Source organism: Polypterus senegalus, chromosome 6, assembly GCF_016835505.1.
Source record: "Polypterus senegalus isolate Bchr_013 chromosome 6, ASM1683550v1, whole genome shotgun sequence".
Lineage (NCBI taxonomy): Eukaryota > Metazoa > Chordata > Cladistia > Polypteriformes > Polypteridae > Polypterus > Polypterus senegalus.
In genome coordinates this window covers 18,126,674-18,143,641 of record NC_053159.1, presented here as the reverse complement: position 1 = coordinate 18,143,641, position 16,968 = coordinate 18,126,674, and the positions used below count along the sequence as shown (strand labels likewise).

The following is a 16,968-nucleotide window of genomic DNA, read 5'->3' as shown; positions in this document are numbered from 1 at the left end:
CAAGCCTCATTTATTCATTTCTAAAACACCTGAAACACCTCTTGCATGATTAGGAGTGTGTAGTTCCTATTTACTCAGCTTGGGCAGATTCAACCCCTTTCCACATTGTGCTTTCCTTGTAGAAGGGGAATGAGTGGCATACATTCGACCAATCCCTTCTACTGTAGCTTTTCTTCCAGGGGTTAATCGCTTATAGAATGTAAAGTGTCCCTGCACATCTTGTCCACTTTTGTCGTCTCTCCCTCTTTTCACCACAGATGGCTCAAAAGCGCTTAACAAAAAGTCTTATCTGATCTAGTATGGTAATAAATATGCCAGAGCAACAGCTGGTTATACAGCTACCTTCCCTTTTAAAATGAGATATCATTAGACGTTACCTTTTCAAATATGATGTTGTTAGACCTTAATGAAAACTACATTATTAACACATATACTCAGCAAAAAAAGAAACGTCCCTTTTTCAGGACTGTGTATTTCAACAATAATGTTTTAAAAATCCAAATAACTTTACAGATCTTCATTGTAAAGGGTTTAAACAATGTTTTCCATGCATGTTCAATTAACCATAATCAATTAATTAACATGCACCTGTGGAATGTTGTTAAGACCTTAACAGCTTACAGAAAGTAGGCATTTAAGGTCACAGTTCTAAAAACGCAGGACACTAAAGAGACTTGTCTACCGACTGTGAAAAACACCCAAAGAAAGATGCCCAGGGTCCCTGCTCATCTGGGTGAACGTGCATTAGGCATGCTGCAGGGAGGCATGAGGACTGCTGATGTGGCTAGCTAGGGCAATAAATTGCCATGTCCGCACTGTGAGACGCCTAAGACAGCGCTACAGGGAGACAGGAAGGACAGCTGATCATCCTCGCAGTGGAAGACCACGTGTAACAACACCTGCACAGGATCGGTACATCCGAATATCACACCTGCGTGACAGGTACAGGATGGCCACAACAACTGCCCGAGTCACACCAGGAACACACAATCCCTCCATCAGTGCTCAGACTGTCCGCAATAGGCTGAGAGAGGCTGGACTGAGGGCTTGTAGGCCTGTTGTAAGGCAGCTCCTTACCAGACATCACCAGCAACAACGCCACCTATGGGCACAAACCCACCTTCGCTGGACCAGACAGAAGTGGCAAAAAGTGCTCTTCACTGATGAGTCACGGTTTTGTCTCACCAGGGGTGATGGACGGATTCGTGTTAATCGTCGAAGGAATGAGTGTTACACCGAGGCCTGTACCCTGGAGCGGGATCGATTTTGGAGGTGGGGGGTCCGTCATGGTCTGGGGCGGTATATCACATCACCATCGGACTGAGCTTGTTGTCATTGCAGGCAATCTCAATGCCTTGCGGTACAGGGAAGACATCCTCCTCCCTCATGTGGTACCCTTTATGCATGCTCACCAGCCATACTGCTCGTTCTGTGCGTGAGTTTCTGCATGACAGCAATGTCAGTGTTCTGCCATGGCCAGCGAAGAGCCCGGATCTCGATCCCATTGAGCACGTCTGTGACCTGTTGGATTGCAGGGTGAGGGCTAGTGCCATTCCCCTCAGAAATGTCCAGAAACTTGCAGGTGCCTTGGTGGAAGAGTGGGGTAACATCTCACAGCAAGAACTGACAAATCTGGTCCAGTCCATGAGGAGGAGATGCACTGCAGTACTTCAAGCAGCTGGTGGCCACACCAGATACTGACTGGTACTTTTGATTTTGAGCCTCTCTTCATTCAGGGACACATTGTGAAACATTTTTAGTTTATGTCTTATGGTGTTGACTCTTTTAGTGTTCGTACAAATATTTACACATTAAGTTTACTGAAAGTAAAAACAGTTGAAAGTCAGAGGACGTTTCTTTTTTTTTTTGCTGAGTATATAAACTGTAGTTACGCTGGGAGCGCAGTGTACAAATATGTATCAAGGTACTCTTTATTTAACTGTTGTAAACTATTTTTAAGCCATTAAACTCAAAGACCTTAAATAAAAATAGATTTAGACCACCCAAGTTAACGTAATATACCCACCTTTCTTTACCATGCCAAATCTAACCCATCTCTGTGTCCTTCTGCCCCTTTAGAAAACAGTCCTTCGTTATTATACCTTTGAAGGAATGCGCTACATATGGATGCCAAAAAAAGGAGGCTTCTACAAAGTGAGGTATGATTTGCGATGTCAGCTGCATGGCTGTGGTTTGTGTTTGCTGTAATCTGAACACAATAATGACTGACAAGAGCCTTTTGTTTCAATGCTGTTTTGACAAAACAAGAATTTCATTGGTCTGGCTAAAGTATCACTTGTTGAAGTAACCACCCACAACGACAAATTCACTGTTCTCTTTTGTGCTCTTTTTATATAGCCATGTACTCTTCTTGCAACGTGCAGCTCACTTTTAGTTTGCATTTCACTGAATGTAGCAGAGATTACTTTATACAGTATTCCTGTTTCTGCTACACATCTGTAAATTTGGTCAGTGTCTACAAAGGACACTTTCCTCTTTTGGAAGCATGTCAGCATTTTAGTGAAAGATGACTGGGGTTGTGTCAAGGGGTGCAGAAACAAATTATTACACCTCCACCTTCAGATCTAAAGACCTGGATTTCCAACGTCCATGTAGATTAAGGTCCAGGCCACACACTTTGCTCATTACTTTTAAGACCCTTATACGCTTACACTGTGGAACTGCCACCATTTCTGATGGAGATGGCACCGGTGTTCCCTGTTGATCAATTCAGTTATTAGCACTGAAGTATTATGTTATTAAGGGGCCAGTATATTTATTGACATACTTTTTAGACTAAACTTTTCTTATCTACAATTTTTGTATTTTTATTAATTATTGATGGGTTTAAATAATACGATGAAGTCTGCCTTGAAGTCGGCATTTGCATTTGTATTGGAGATACGTAAATATCTCTTCTGTTCTGCAGCACACTTGATGAAAACTGGACCATTGGAGATGTTCACAGACGAAAGAAAGGACTCAGCCTGCAGGACCAGGCCTCCAAGTGAGTTGCAGACAATAGCGGGGTAAACCTTAACAAAGTCCCAGACAGTCTACTGAGGCTGTAGACCCTTTCTAACTTTTTATCGAAGTGACCCTTCATTATTGTCAGCTGAATACAGCAGCATTTGCTGCGTTTTTTACTGGTTTGAACTGAAAAAGCATAAGATTAAAAAAAGCAACTTCACTTTAATAGTAGTCCTGTGTTCAGCCTTGCATGTGACATTCGCTGTAAATTCCTCATAATAATGAGATGTGCTGTTTTTACAGTCAGCTGACATCATTTTCATTTTGAATCACATGCAGACTATGAGAAAAAAAATTGCTGACTGACACCATACAGATCATCTTTTTTCTTTGCTTAGTACACTTATGTTGTATTCTGCCTCTGTGATTAGTGGGGATGGAATCTGAGCTGCAGTCTTGAGTATTTAACAATACAGTAAATATTGGTCGAGGCTGTGTGTTCAAGCAAGGAACATCTGTTCCATCCATACCGAGCATAACACAAAGTGATTTATTATACTGTCCTAGTGGAGGAGCTGAAGAATGAAGTGGTTATTTGTAGTAAATACAACATGTGGTCCACTACGTAGCCAGCTTGAAGAAATGATTGTTTCCTTTCAGGGGGGTCTGTCCTCTTCTGAAGCAGGTTTCGAATCAAATGCTGACAGCTGAGCATTGGGCTTCTAAAATGGCAGGAGGCTAGAAGTTGCAAGACTTGAGAATTGCAGAAGTGATGTCAAGTCAATGTTCCTCTGGGTTTTCCTTCTCCGTTCTAGGGGAAAAGGCAGTTACAAACGGTGTCACACATTTTCCATAATTCTTACCTGGTTAGAGACAGTAGAACTGTTCCTGGGCTTGCATGTTTAAATTTATTTCTCTGTATATACTGTATATCTTGTAATGTCATAGTGAGTAATAATAATGATAGTATTGATTTCTTCAGGCGGCACGGTGGCGCAGTGGTAGCGCTGCTGCCTCGCAGTTAGGAGACCCGGGTTCGCTTCCCGGGTCCTCCCTGCGTGGAGTTTGCATGTTCTCCCCGTGTCTGCGTGGGTTTCCTCCAGGAGCTCCGGTTTCCTCCCACAATCCAAAGACATGCAGGTTAGGTGGATTGGCGATTCTAAATTGGCCCTAGTGTGTGCTTGGTGTGTTTGTGTGTGTCCTGCGGTGGGTTGGCACCCTGCCCAGGATTGGTTCCTGCCTTGTGCCCTGTGTTGGCTGGGATTGGCTCCAGCAGACCCCCGTGACCCTGTGTTCGGATTCGGCGGGTTAGAAAATGGATGGATGGATGGATGGATGATTTCTTCATTTTTTGTTAAGGTTAACATTATGTCAAGTGTATACATTTTTTCCTGGCACTCCGTTTTCCTCCCACCCTCCAAAGTAATTCATAATTGTTCTGTAGACATTGTGAGTCTAATGGTGTTTTTTAATGGACACACTTTCCCTTTCAGGAGGTTAATCCTATGGCTACAATTCCACACTTACATATGCTTGAGAAATTAGATTCAGTTAATGGATGGATGATACGGAAATCTATTTCCTCGGTCTCTTCTGAAATAGTATGTGATCTAGGAATATATTATGTTGCCATGGTTGTAAAATTGCATGGAATTGGATTAAACCGGGCTAATGTGTAATGCATCTGATCAGGACAATAATGAATTTAAGTCAAATTTTTTTCTTTCTATTTCCCCACATATACAGTCTCAAAATTCTATTGTCAGGAACCTTTAAATGTGTCTTAAATCTTGCTTTAGATCTAAAATGACTTCAACAGTTTTAGATTTCTTTAGAGAAATCATAAAATATTTGTCAAGAGAAGGTGTATCTTCAAGTTTTTTCTCTTCTGTACATTTGAAAATGTTCACAAACTGATTATTTCTCAAAAGGGTAACTTCTTGTCATCTGTCAAATCATGTGACTACAGTATGATATCATGGTTTTTTATGTTTGTGCTCCACTTATCATTTAGGTAATGAAAGTAAATCATTTCATATCCACAGCAGCTATGGATTTTGCTAAGTATAGCTCACATCTGCAGAAATTTAGAATTAAAAAAATGTCAATCATAACACTTTTGTTACAAGATTTTGAGACACTTTCAAAAAGAAATATTAAGATATTAAATCATACTCTACTACGACAGCAGAATATCTGTTATGTTCAAAAGGATGACAGACTTAGTAGGTATTATTTCTGGCATGGCGAGTACACATGATCATCTAACTCAGATGTTTACCAACAAATAAAAATCTTTGTTTTGTTGTGGTAGGATCCTAGGGAGACCCTTTACTATATAGACCTAAACAGAATGCTCCAAACTCTATCTATAGTCCTTGCGTGTTTTTACTCTCACCAGTTTGGTCACTGTTTGAGTTGACTGGAACTGTAATTCAGTACTCCCCCCTTTCTTTTACTTCTAACGCCTCAGTCAATTAAATACTGTCGTGTACCAGAACAGAACTAAGAGAAAGTTACACATTTGAATTGAAGATTTCCAATTGTGATGAAAATATAAGCAGAGTAAAATGTGTGTTGGCAAATTAATACAGCCTGATTAATAAGTAGTTTATCTTGCGTGCTTTGGTTACCAGGTGGCTGGCTGTCTTAGTTTGTAGTTTGGTCTCAGTTCTCATGTGGTCCAGCATGAAATTTTGGATTTAATGGCAGAGAAACCACATGACCTTCCTGTGAATGTGATAGCAGATTCATCAGCATGAAACGAGCAGCAGAGATACTGAGCCTCTGTAAGCCTAAGTTTATACTAGTCTGGCTTCCTCGATGTACTTCTTAGATGAATGGGATACTGTAGTACAGGAACTCCCCTGGTTCATTCCAGTCCTGTTTAGGCACGACTCAGCCCCTATTCCATCCATGGCCAGATTGTCCTTTCATCTCCACCACCTGTATTCTCCTCCAGGCTAGCTGGCCAGATAATAAACCTGCTTGTCTTTCATCTACTACAGATGTCTGTTTATCCTTTACATCTGTAAATATGTTCTGGACAATATCTGCCTTATTAGCTTCACTGCCAGGTTAAACAAAATAAAATTAGCTATTGATAGACTTAATTAAAAAAAAAAGTCATCCTATCCATCCATCCATCCATTTTCTAACCCGCTGAATCCGAATACAGGGTCACGGGGGTCCGCTGGAGCCAATCCCAGCCAACACAGGGCACAAGGCAGGAACCAATCCTGGGCAGGGTGCCAACCCACCACAGGACACACACAAACACACACACACACACTAGGGCCAATTTAGAATCGCCAATCCACCTAACCTGCATGTCTTTGGATTGCGGGAGGAAACCCACGCCGACAAGGGGAGAACATGCAAACTCCACGCAGGGAGGACCTGGGAAGCGAACCCGGGTCTCCCAACTGCGAGGCATCAGAGCTACCACTGCGCCACCGTGCCGCCCAAGTCATCCTATATACTAGATATTATTCTCCATTATACTGTCCAAAAAGGGTGCACGCTCTTAAGTACAAGTGAAACTGAGTAACAATTACTTTAAATAATGTATTTAAATCATCCAACTCGTACTGTAAACATGGAGAAAATCCTAATAAGAGTTTCTTAAGATTTAAGAAATTAATACTGTGTGAAAACTGTTACACAAACGGGAATAAATAATCTGTTAGGGTTATGTTGTCTTCTGAATGTGGCAATATAGAGTATAATTGTATGCATTATTTATAACATATTTTATATAGTATTATAATAATAATATTTTATAATTTGCAATTCTGCATTTCATTTGACTCCCTCTGAGATATCTTCTACAATTTGTATTGTGGGTTTTGTCCATTTCCTTCCAAGCTCAAATCACTGTTACCTGGGGAGCCTTCATGTGTCTGTGTGTGATGTCCTGTCCAGAGGTACTTCCATTAGTGTGTCTGTTGCTCCTAGATTACGCTCCAAATCATTGCGATTCTGCCCAGGAAACACACCTATGGAAGGCAATGAATAATCGGCACTCATCTCTGTATTTAGAACAAGAAACGCCTCGCCAGTGAGGGTCACAGCTTTAAATATGCATTCCCATAGTCAAACAAAGTACCATAATTTTATGGATCGTAGACAGTGCTGGATTTGAGATATGATGAGGTCTTCGGTAATGGGAAGCTGTTGAGGTTGTATTTGGCATGTGTTAACAGAGAATACTTCTGTGTGTAAAGATTGAATTTACAAGGTTGGCGCCAAGATGCATTAGACTCTGCAGAATTATTTTAGCTTAATATTGAATCACGTACTTGAGGACACCAGTAGAAATGAAGGGAAATGCATTTAAGACTGAAGCCAGGAAGCACTTCTTTACTGAAAACGTTGTGGAGTCTGGATCAAACCACAGAGAAATGTGGTTGAAGCAGAAACCCTGACATAATTTACAAAGTATCTGGTTGCCGGTTTGAATCCTGTAAATGCCAGAAGTAATTCCACTCTTTTGGGATCTTGAGCAAGGCCCTTAACTTGCAATTGCACCGTTCTGGGTATGACGTTAACCTGCATCCAACTCACAGGGGAAAACTTGGGAGTTGGTGACAGGATTGGCACTCCTGCCACTGTAAAAAACCTCACACTGTTCCATTTCATTTGAACTAGTGTGGTGCTGAAGTGTCACCCATTACATGGCTACACTCGGGTCCTAATTTGGAAACTTGAGGTGGTTTGTCATGTGGTGGGGGCAGCGACTTGCTGTGTCGGTGCATGCTTCCAACCTCCTGGATGATGTATGGGAACATCTTAGCTATACATTAAACTAACAAGCTTGATGGAGTAAACGGTTTCCTCTCATTTGAAAAATGTCAGATGTTCTTATGTTCTGATAAATCCGTACAGGAGTGTGGGAAGGGTTTTATCCATTAGCACTTTAAAATTGGGCAAGTAAAACTGTAACACATGAAAAACACTTGTGAGGGGTCCCTTTGGAAAATGAAGGCCCTACACTGTTTTTTTAGTTTATGCCTAAATCTGGCCCTGATTTTAGGAGACTTGTGAAAGTGGTGTTCTTTGAGATTATTAAAGGGAAAAATCATTTTAGGGACCAGCCTTGATACTGCCTTCATGTCATGGATTAGATGCACAGACCGTCTGATTCCTTTTGGTGCTTTCCTTTTCGGGTACAATAATGAGTTAAGATTGTGATTTTGGCTGGAGCCATTGGGTCTTTCGTGGTGATTTTTAACTGTGTATCATGTGGACAGCATATGATTTGCGGAAGGGCCTCCATATGGGAAGTGAAGTAAAAGACTGCATACTTTTAGTCCAGTAAACACTGATTATTTACTAAAAGCCTGATGGCACTCAAAGAGAAAAATATATGCTTTTGTTAGATGTTTCCTCAGACAGACAAGGACGACAATATTAGAGAAAGGACCCAAGACACGGCATTATTATTTAGTTTTCAGATTATTGTCTTTTTACTGAGGTTGCCTTAGTAATACAACTAGTGGAGAAAAAAATGTTACTGTTTGTAAGGCTCTGGAACAGCTGCTTTCCATTTATTATTTATGTACACATAACAATGAACAGAATATAATCTCTCTGTGTATTCAACTGTGATTCAGTTCTGAAAACCACTGGATATCGCTGACTGAGCCGACTGAGTGCCCCCCATATGAAGGAAATGTCTAAAGCTTATAGTAGTTGCATTCTTTTTTCCACTGCCTAGGGCAAAGTATTTAGTTTCTGTCTGGGAGAATAAACATGTTCTTTGGAAGATGATAATGGAGGGGATAGATTTTAGAAATAGTGTCCAAAAAGTGCAGATAATAGAGGTAACCTAGTAATGACTGCTACAACTGAATATGCATGATTGATGCAGCGGTATGTCCCGTTGATAACCTCAAACCCTAAAAACTCACCACCCGTGCTCATACTCCTTCAGATATTTTAACTAGTAAGGAGAACAATATTGGCTGTATTTCCAGACTTTATCTAATATTTTCATAGTTGTTACCGCTAGACCACCATTGGCAATGCTGGCTATCAATATCTCGTGCAATGAGCCATGTCATGTTCTAACCTGCTTAATCCACACCAGGGTCGCAGGGTTGGAGCTTATCCCAGCTAGCATAGGCAGGGACAAACCCTGGACATGGCGCCATACCGAACACACACCCACCAAACATACACTAGGGCCAGTATAGTGTCGCCAATGCACCTGACCTGCATGTCTTTGGACAGTGGGAGGAAACATGAGGAGAACATGCCAAATCAAATCAGGAAGAACCTGGATATGAACTTTGGCCTCCGTACTGTGAGGAAGCAGTGCTCTACCATGCCATCTCAGGAAAAGAGTGGAGCACAACATTCATCATTCTTCAGTTTATGCAAAACCTGGTGTAATTCAGTTGTAAATCATACACTGGACACATCTCTACAAATTAAAACCTATAATATATCTGGGACTGGACCTTAATTATTAACAGTGTCAGTAGCTCTGGCCTCACACAGTTCTATATTTTGGGGACTGCCCGAAATAACTAAAGCCCTTTTGGAAAAAGATTTTTTCCTATCTGTCAGATTGTGTAGGATTTGCAGTCATTACCGATGCTCTTATAGCAGGTTATTTTATCTGAGCATATACAACTATGTTTTCATTTAACAACTAAATTTTTACACGTAAATGCTCTCCATCTTCATTAGCGTTTTCACATCCTTTAGGACAGAGTCTCTGCCCACACTTAGATGACTGAAAACGTATATGATGACAGCCGTTTTCCCACCCTGGACATACACCCATCAGTGGAAATGGGAAGAGGAAATGTCCTCCTTGAAGGGATGATTAAGTCACCAGCCACTTAATTTATTGGTCGCTCCATTTTTGCAATAAATTTAGTTGTCTTTTGCACATGTATACCACAGGTCAGAAGTTTTAGAACACCTCAATGAATGACCTAAAATGGTGACGTGGTAAGCAATAAACTGCCAGAGATTTAAATTTAAAGTTTTAGGTTCACAAAAACTGAAAAAAAAATGAAATATTAAAATATCACAAATGCACCTTCTTCAGGGAAAAAGTAATAAGTTAGAACCTACAGATGTTCTGCAGCAATTAAAGTAAATGAAGCCTTGCAAGTTAAAGCACAAAATTTGCAGTGTGTTATTACACCGTCTGAAGCAGTAGTTGGATGATACTCCAGTGATAATGGAAGACAAACAGAGTGCAAATAGAGTAGGTTGTAACCTATTAGTCGTTCTATGAAAAAGGCCCATTTGTAATATTGAGATATTTTTCTTTTTTTTCAGTTTTTTTCTAACCTATACTTTAAATTTCAATCTCTGGCAGTTTACTGCTGACCACTTCACCATTTTGGGTCATTCACTGCATTTCAGCTGATTCAATTTGAATAAAAACTGAGGTGTTCTAAAACTTCCGATCGATAGTGTAATCAGCATTCAAACTGTACAAAGCGCAATTTAGTTGCCTACAGGTAAGCAACACAACAAGCACCACGGAAAGCAGCTCTTCTATGTTCACTGTGTTGGAACATGGTTTTCAATCGTGAACGGCAACCGATCAAGGAATGAGATGTTGTGATATGGAGCAACCAATCATGGAAGGGCCTTGTAATAAGCACAAACCAATCAAAGAGTGATTCTACAGTCTGCGTTTTCAAAAACTGCCCATTTTCACCTGTTCACAATTCAAAACTGAACCGGTCTTTTCAGAAATATGCTGCTGTGGAGAGACAGTTTTTAAAGGTCTCAGTTTTTGGGGTTAAAAACACCTGGCTAGGGTGAATGAAAGACAAAATGAGACTAATGTCTTTAAATGAAAAAATAGTAGTGTGGATGCAGCCATAGACTAACTGGTGAAAAACAGACCACAATTTCCTACATTGCATTATTAGCGTGTTGAATAATTTTATTTAGTTGCAAAAATCTTAATGTACTCTTAAAAACTCAATTTAAAATTATATTTTATAGTATCTAAAACTAAAAAAAAAAAATCCAACTTCTTGGTGTAGAAGGTTTCTTTAGGAATGGACAAAATTTCATTAATGTGTTTGTAAAATAAGTCTGTTGAGCTCCTGCCAGACTCATCTTGTTTTAATTAATAACTGGTTGTATAACACAGTGGGCCTCTTTTTTTTTTTTTAAGTTACTAATTTAGTCCTCTCTTCTTGGTGATGGTGGGGATTTTACTCTGGTTTGTGATTACAAATCTTAATTGTTTTTATGATACAGGGTGGACCATTAGTTTCTATACATATGGTTTTTAACATTTTATTATTGTTTTCCAGTCTATATACCCATTAATTAATACAGTTTAGGGTTGTCCCTTTCAATCCTGCTTTACTCAAATCATTTTACTGTCTTAGTCGACCTGAGACTTTTTGATCCTTTGATTGTCCGATGGTTGTCAGCCTTCGCTAATTTGAGACTTGTCTTGTAATCTAGGAGGAAAATATATGGACAAAATCTGATAGACGTGCCAGTGAAGTCTTACTTCTCTCTCCTTATCGATGAGGTATGTTACATATGACTTTTTTTTCTCAATTTCCACGATGCTTTTGTCTTATTTCCAGAGTGACAACTGGGAATTATGTTTACTTAGCAAAAAAAATCCATATATATATATATATATATATATATATATATATATAAGGGTAGAACAGTGGCTCACGTGATTAACACCACAGCCTAATAGAACCCACGTCCTATCTTTGAATCCCACTTCTGGTTGCTGCCTATGTGGAGTTATTTTATGCTCTACCTGTATTTATGGGGGTTTTTGTCCATGTACCTTTAGTTTTTCCTCAAATGTTCAAAATATGCATGTGGTAGGTTATTCAGATTTTAAATTGGCCCATATACTTGTGGTTGTGGGGATAGTATGTGATGATTTCTTTTGTTTTTATTAACTGTTGTATTTGTGTTGTTCTTGGTTGCCAATAGGAAATCTTTTTGATTTTATTCAATTTCTTTAAATTTGTACTGTAAAGGAATACTCCACCCAGAAATTGTATATAATTTTTTTCACGGGATAAGTAACATATAAAAACAGATGATTTTTGGGTGGAGTATTCCTTAAAGTACAGGATGCACAGAAAGGAAATGCTGTATGTTACTTACAGAAGTTTCTTTCTTTTTAATTTTCTTGCCTTACAGACATTCTGATGTGTGTTCAGACCAAAGTGTGTGTGTATATTTATTTATATATGTATTTACAGTGGTGTGAAAAACTATTTGCCCCCTTCCTGATTTCTTATTCTTTTGCATGTTTGTCACACAAAATGTTTCTGATCATCAAACACATTTAACCATTATGTCAAATATAACACAAGTAAACACAAAATGCAGTTTTTAAATGATGGTTTTTATTATTTAGGGAGAAAAAATCCAAACCTACATGGCCCTGTGTGAAAAAGTAATTGCCCCCTGAACCTAATAACTAGTTGGGCCACCCTTAGCAGCAATAACTGCAATCAAGCGCTTGTATAACTTGCAATGAGTCTTTTACAGCGCTCTGGAGGAATTTTTAACCCACTCATCTTTGCAGAATTGTTGTAATTCAGCTTTATTTGAGGGTTTTCTAGCATGAACCGCCTTTTTAAGGTCATGCCATAGCATCTCAATTGGATTCAGGTCAGGACTTTGACTAGGCCACTCCAAAGTCTTCATTTTAGTTTTCTTCAGCCATTCAGAGGTGGATTTGCTGGTGTGTTTTGGGTCATTGTCCTGTTGCAGCACCCAAGATCGCTTCAGCTTGAGTTGACGAACAGATGGCCGGACATTCTCCTTCAGGATTTTTTGGTAGACAGTAGAATTCATGGTTCCATCTATCACAGCAAGCCTTCCAGGTCCTGAAGCAGCAAAACAACCCCGGACCATCACACTACCACCACCATATTTTACTGTTGGTATGATGTTCTTTTTCTGAAATGCTGTGTTCCTTTTACGCCAGATGTAACGGACATTTGCCTTCCAAAAGTTCAACTTTTGTCTCATCAGTCCACAAGGTATTTTCCCAAAGTCTTGGCAATCATTGAGATGTTTCTTAGCAAAATTGAGACGAGCCCTAATGTTCTTTTGCTTAACAGTGGTTTGCGCCTTGAAATCTGCCATGCAGGCCGCTTTTGCCCAGTCTCTTTCTTATGGTGGAGTCGTGAACACTGACCTTAATTGAGGCAAGTGAGGCCTGCAGTTGTTTAGACGTTGTCCTGGGGTCTTTTGTGACCTCTCGGATGAGTCGTCTCTGCGCTCTTGGGGTCATTTTGGTCGGCCGGCCACTCCTGGGAAGGTTCACCACTGTTCCATGTTTTTGCCATTTGTGGATAATGGCTCTCACTGTGGTTCGCTGGAGTCCCAAAGCTTTAGAAATGGCTTTATAACCTTTACCAGACTGATAGATCTCAATGACTTCTGTTCTCATTTGTTCCTGAATTTCTTTGGATCTTGGCATGATGTCTAGCTTTTGAGGTGCTTTTGGTCTACTTCTCTGTGTCAGGCAGCTCCTATTGAAGTGATTTCTTGATTGAAACAGGTGTGGCAGTAATCAGGCCTGGGGGTGGCTACGGAAATTGAACTCAGGTGTGATACACCACAGTTAGGTGATTTTTGAACAAGGGCGCAATTAGTTTTTCACACAGGGCCATGTAGGTTTGGATGTTTTTTCTCCCTAAATAATAAAAACCATCATTTAAAAACTGCATTTTGTGTTTACTTGTGTTATATTTGACTAATGGTTAAATGTGTTTGATGATCAGAAACATTTTGTGTGACAAACATGCAAAAGAATAAGAAATCAGGAGGGGGGCAAATAGTTTTTCACACCACTGTATTTACCTATTTATGTCTCTATTCATTTAAAGAGCTTCTGTAAAAAGCCAAAATTCCCCCTAGGGACAAATAAAGATCTATCTATCTGTCTATCATACGTATTAATGGCTGAGAAAAAATTGCAATCTCATGTTTTTAGTGCAGCATGGAGATAATACTGTTTCTGATATAGTTGGCATTTAAAGTGACCAAAACCGGAGAACAGCAAACAATATAAAATATAAATATAAAAATATGCATACCTGTGTCCAGTAGTATGCTCACAACATCCCAAACGTATGTGTTTTTACTGAAATATTGTTAAATAAACCACCTCTGGAAAACAGTCATGAACAAAAATGGAACGTACTTGGACTCAAATGAGCATTTGAATTGTAGACCTGCCTCCCATCGTTTTTTATATTCATAGCAGTGCGTCTAGATAACCTCAGTGTTATTTTGTAGCAGTTTGTGAAACTGCATGGGTGAATTGAACTTCTGCTTGTTGAGACAAATTTGCACAAGTACCGTGAGATGGGTCTTCAGTACAAATGCTTGTTTATGTCCGGGAACATTCCATTTTAATTTAGGAGAGTGTTTTCCGGAATTGGTTTATTTAACAATATATTTTAGTAATACATGCGTCTGGGACATTATGAGCTTATGACTGGATGACTTGAGATCTAGATTATGTGACACGAGTAACACTGAATTTTTTTTTTTGATAATATTTTCTGTTGTCCAGCATTGGTCACCATAGACCCCAATTATATCCAAGACTTTTTCTCCATTCTGTATGAAAACATGAAATTAAAACTGTTTGTTTTTGTGCAGTGCAACATGTGATATCATTACCATGACAACATTATATACCAGGATGACTTGTATTTCATTATGTGTGTTTGGATAAAAAAAATCCTTTTTAATGTGTCGTGCTATTCTGATTTTCTTACATGTCCTTTTGTTGCTGCAAGTTTTCTTTGTTTTTTGGCCTTGTGATTGTCGATCTCTCTGTTCTCTTCTTAATGATGCTTGCGTTGATCTTTGACCTGATCTAATTTTCTGGTCTCAATCCTCTGTTTATTTCACAAGTTTGGCTCTCCCATATCAGACATAGATGTTTTGGTAATATTAGCTGTTCTCTGGCAGTGGTCACCATAGACTCCAAATATATCAAAAATCTCTGTTTTGCATGAAATCACGAGTTTGAATTTTTTTCTTGGCCATCTCAATGAAGCTCATTGGGTAAGCAACATATAAAAACACATAATTTTTGGATGGAGTATTCCATAAAAGTACAAGATGCTCAGAAAGAAAATACCTGTAGCGGAAACCCATAACTTTTGGCAACAAAATTGTGATTGTTTCCTGCTTTCTGCCACCAATAGTTAACTACACATGTCATACATGCTACCGAATAGCTGCATGGATTGCATCTGTTTGACATCAAAACTTCCACAACAGTGCACAGAATCTTAAGATGAACTGAATTGAAATTTGATATGTAATGTAATTACAGTAATACTGTACTATATACTGTATATATACCGTAATATATTGTCAGAGATGCTAGGGGCAACGACCCGGCCGGGATGCCGTGAGGGACCGGAAGAGGGTCAAAGCCCACCCTGGATCACGTGGGGGCCGCCTTCCTGGTTGCTTTGGGGGCCACGGGTGCAGGGCCACCTTGTAGGGGCCCGTGGTCACCGCCAGGAGGTGCCCCAATGCCTTGGGGACCCTGGACCCCAGTACTTCCACCACACCAGGAAGTGCTGGGGGGAAGAGAAGCAGGGACACCCGGAGAGCTTCCGGGAGAACAGCCGGCACTTCTGTTTCCTGAAGAGGCATTAGCTCTCTTGGAAATGTGTTCTTTTAAAATTGTGGCATATTAAATAATTAAACAATATCATAATATACCAGAAAAGGCGATATCCCTCCCATCGTGATTACGGCGGTACAAGAATCACATGAGAAAAAATATCTTTTAGCTTACATTTACTGACGGTTAACGCGGTTACAGACGGAGAGGCGCATGGACAGACTTAATCCAGGTGGGAAATCTGGATTAACACAGTCGGCCATTTTCTCGTCACCACGCTGGGAGGTTTTTCTTCGAGCTTTGTCGATTCCGCCTCTAAGGGTCTGGCTGTTGTCCAAGCCTTTATAATGTCTTGCTTCACTTGCTGGTCTTCTCCGTCTCCAAACAAGGGCTGAATTCCTCCCCCACAAAATACAGAAATATCATAGTGCTTACATGCCGATTCTCATTCTCCCAATAAGGAAAGAAGATTTGTGCTGATAGAGGACAGAAATACACTAACCTGTGTTTAAGCTGACTATACAAGCCTCCAGTTGTCTTTGGCTATCTAATCCAATGCTTGGCTAGCAATTCTAACTGCTCAGCCCCTGTGTGCCACAGTTAACATGCACATGTGAATAAAACTCATAACAGTATTGTCCAGATATAGTGACATAAAGAAAAATGTAGTATAACAACTTCCGCCACACTGGGGCGTGTCAGCGGAAGATTGTCGGGGAGCACCTGGAGCTCATCTGGGTGCGGATAAAAGGGACCGCCTCCCTCCAGTCGACAGCAAGAGTCGGGTGGAGGTGGATGGAGCTCGGAGGAGAGGAGTGGAGGCGGTCTGAGGACTGTGCAAGGCATTGTAGTGCGGCCAGGACTGTAAGGGGTGATTGGTGCTGTGGCACTGGGTTTGTGCACTTACTTGTACTTTGAACTTGTAAATAAACACGTGTGTGGTGAAACAGTATGTCTGCCTGTCTGTGTCCGGGCTGTACCCCACAATATTTACAGTTTTTGTAATATTTTTCCCTCTCCAGGTGCTGAACCCATTTTACCTTTTCCAGATTTTCAGTATTATCCTGTGGATGTGTGATAACTATTATTACTATGCAGTGTGCATCTTTATAATTTCAGTCATTTCCATCGGTATTTCTCTTTATGAAACCAGAAAGGTAAGAATCAATTTTTACTTGAATATTAACACTATGATATTATGAATAATAAATCAATCGGTAGATTATATCATTTATTAATCTCTTTAACAACCATGGAAATAATTGGTTAATTTGGGCAACATGTTGCACCTTAGTTATCTGGGTATCACACCTGGGATCTAAATTCAAATGCTCATAGCAGTCTCTGTCTTTGTCAGATTTTCA

At 40.0% G+C, this 16,968-nt stretch overlaps 1 protein-coding gene across 2 annotated transcripts in view; it reads left to right on the top strand.

The window, feature by feature from the left end:
• Positions 1-16,968, top strand: part of atp13a2 (ATPase cation transporting 13A2) — a 176,385-nt gene that overhangs the window by 109,487 nt on the left and 49,930 nt on the right. For both annotated transcript variants that reach the window (XM_039755450.1, XM_039755451.1), the window contains exons 6-9: positions 2,080-2,159; positions 2,930-3,007; positions 11,425-11,494; positions 16,627-16,761. In XM_039755450.1, the coding sequence (XP_039611384.1) occupies positions 2,080-2,159; positions 2,930-3,007; positions 11,425-11,494; positions 16,627-16,761 (363 nt within the window). The remainder of the gene's footprint in view (positions 1-2,079; positions 2,160-2,929; positions 3,008-11,424; positions 11,495-16,626; positions 16,762-16,968) is intronic.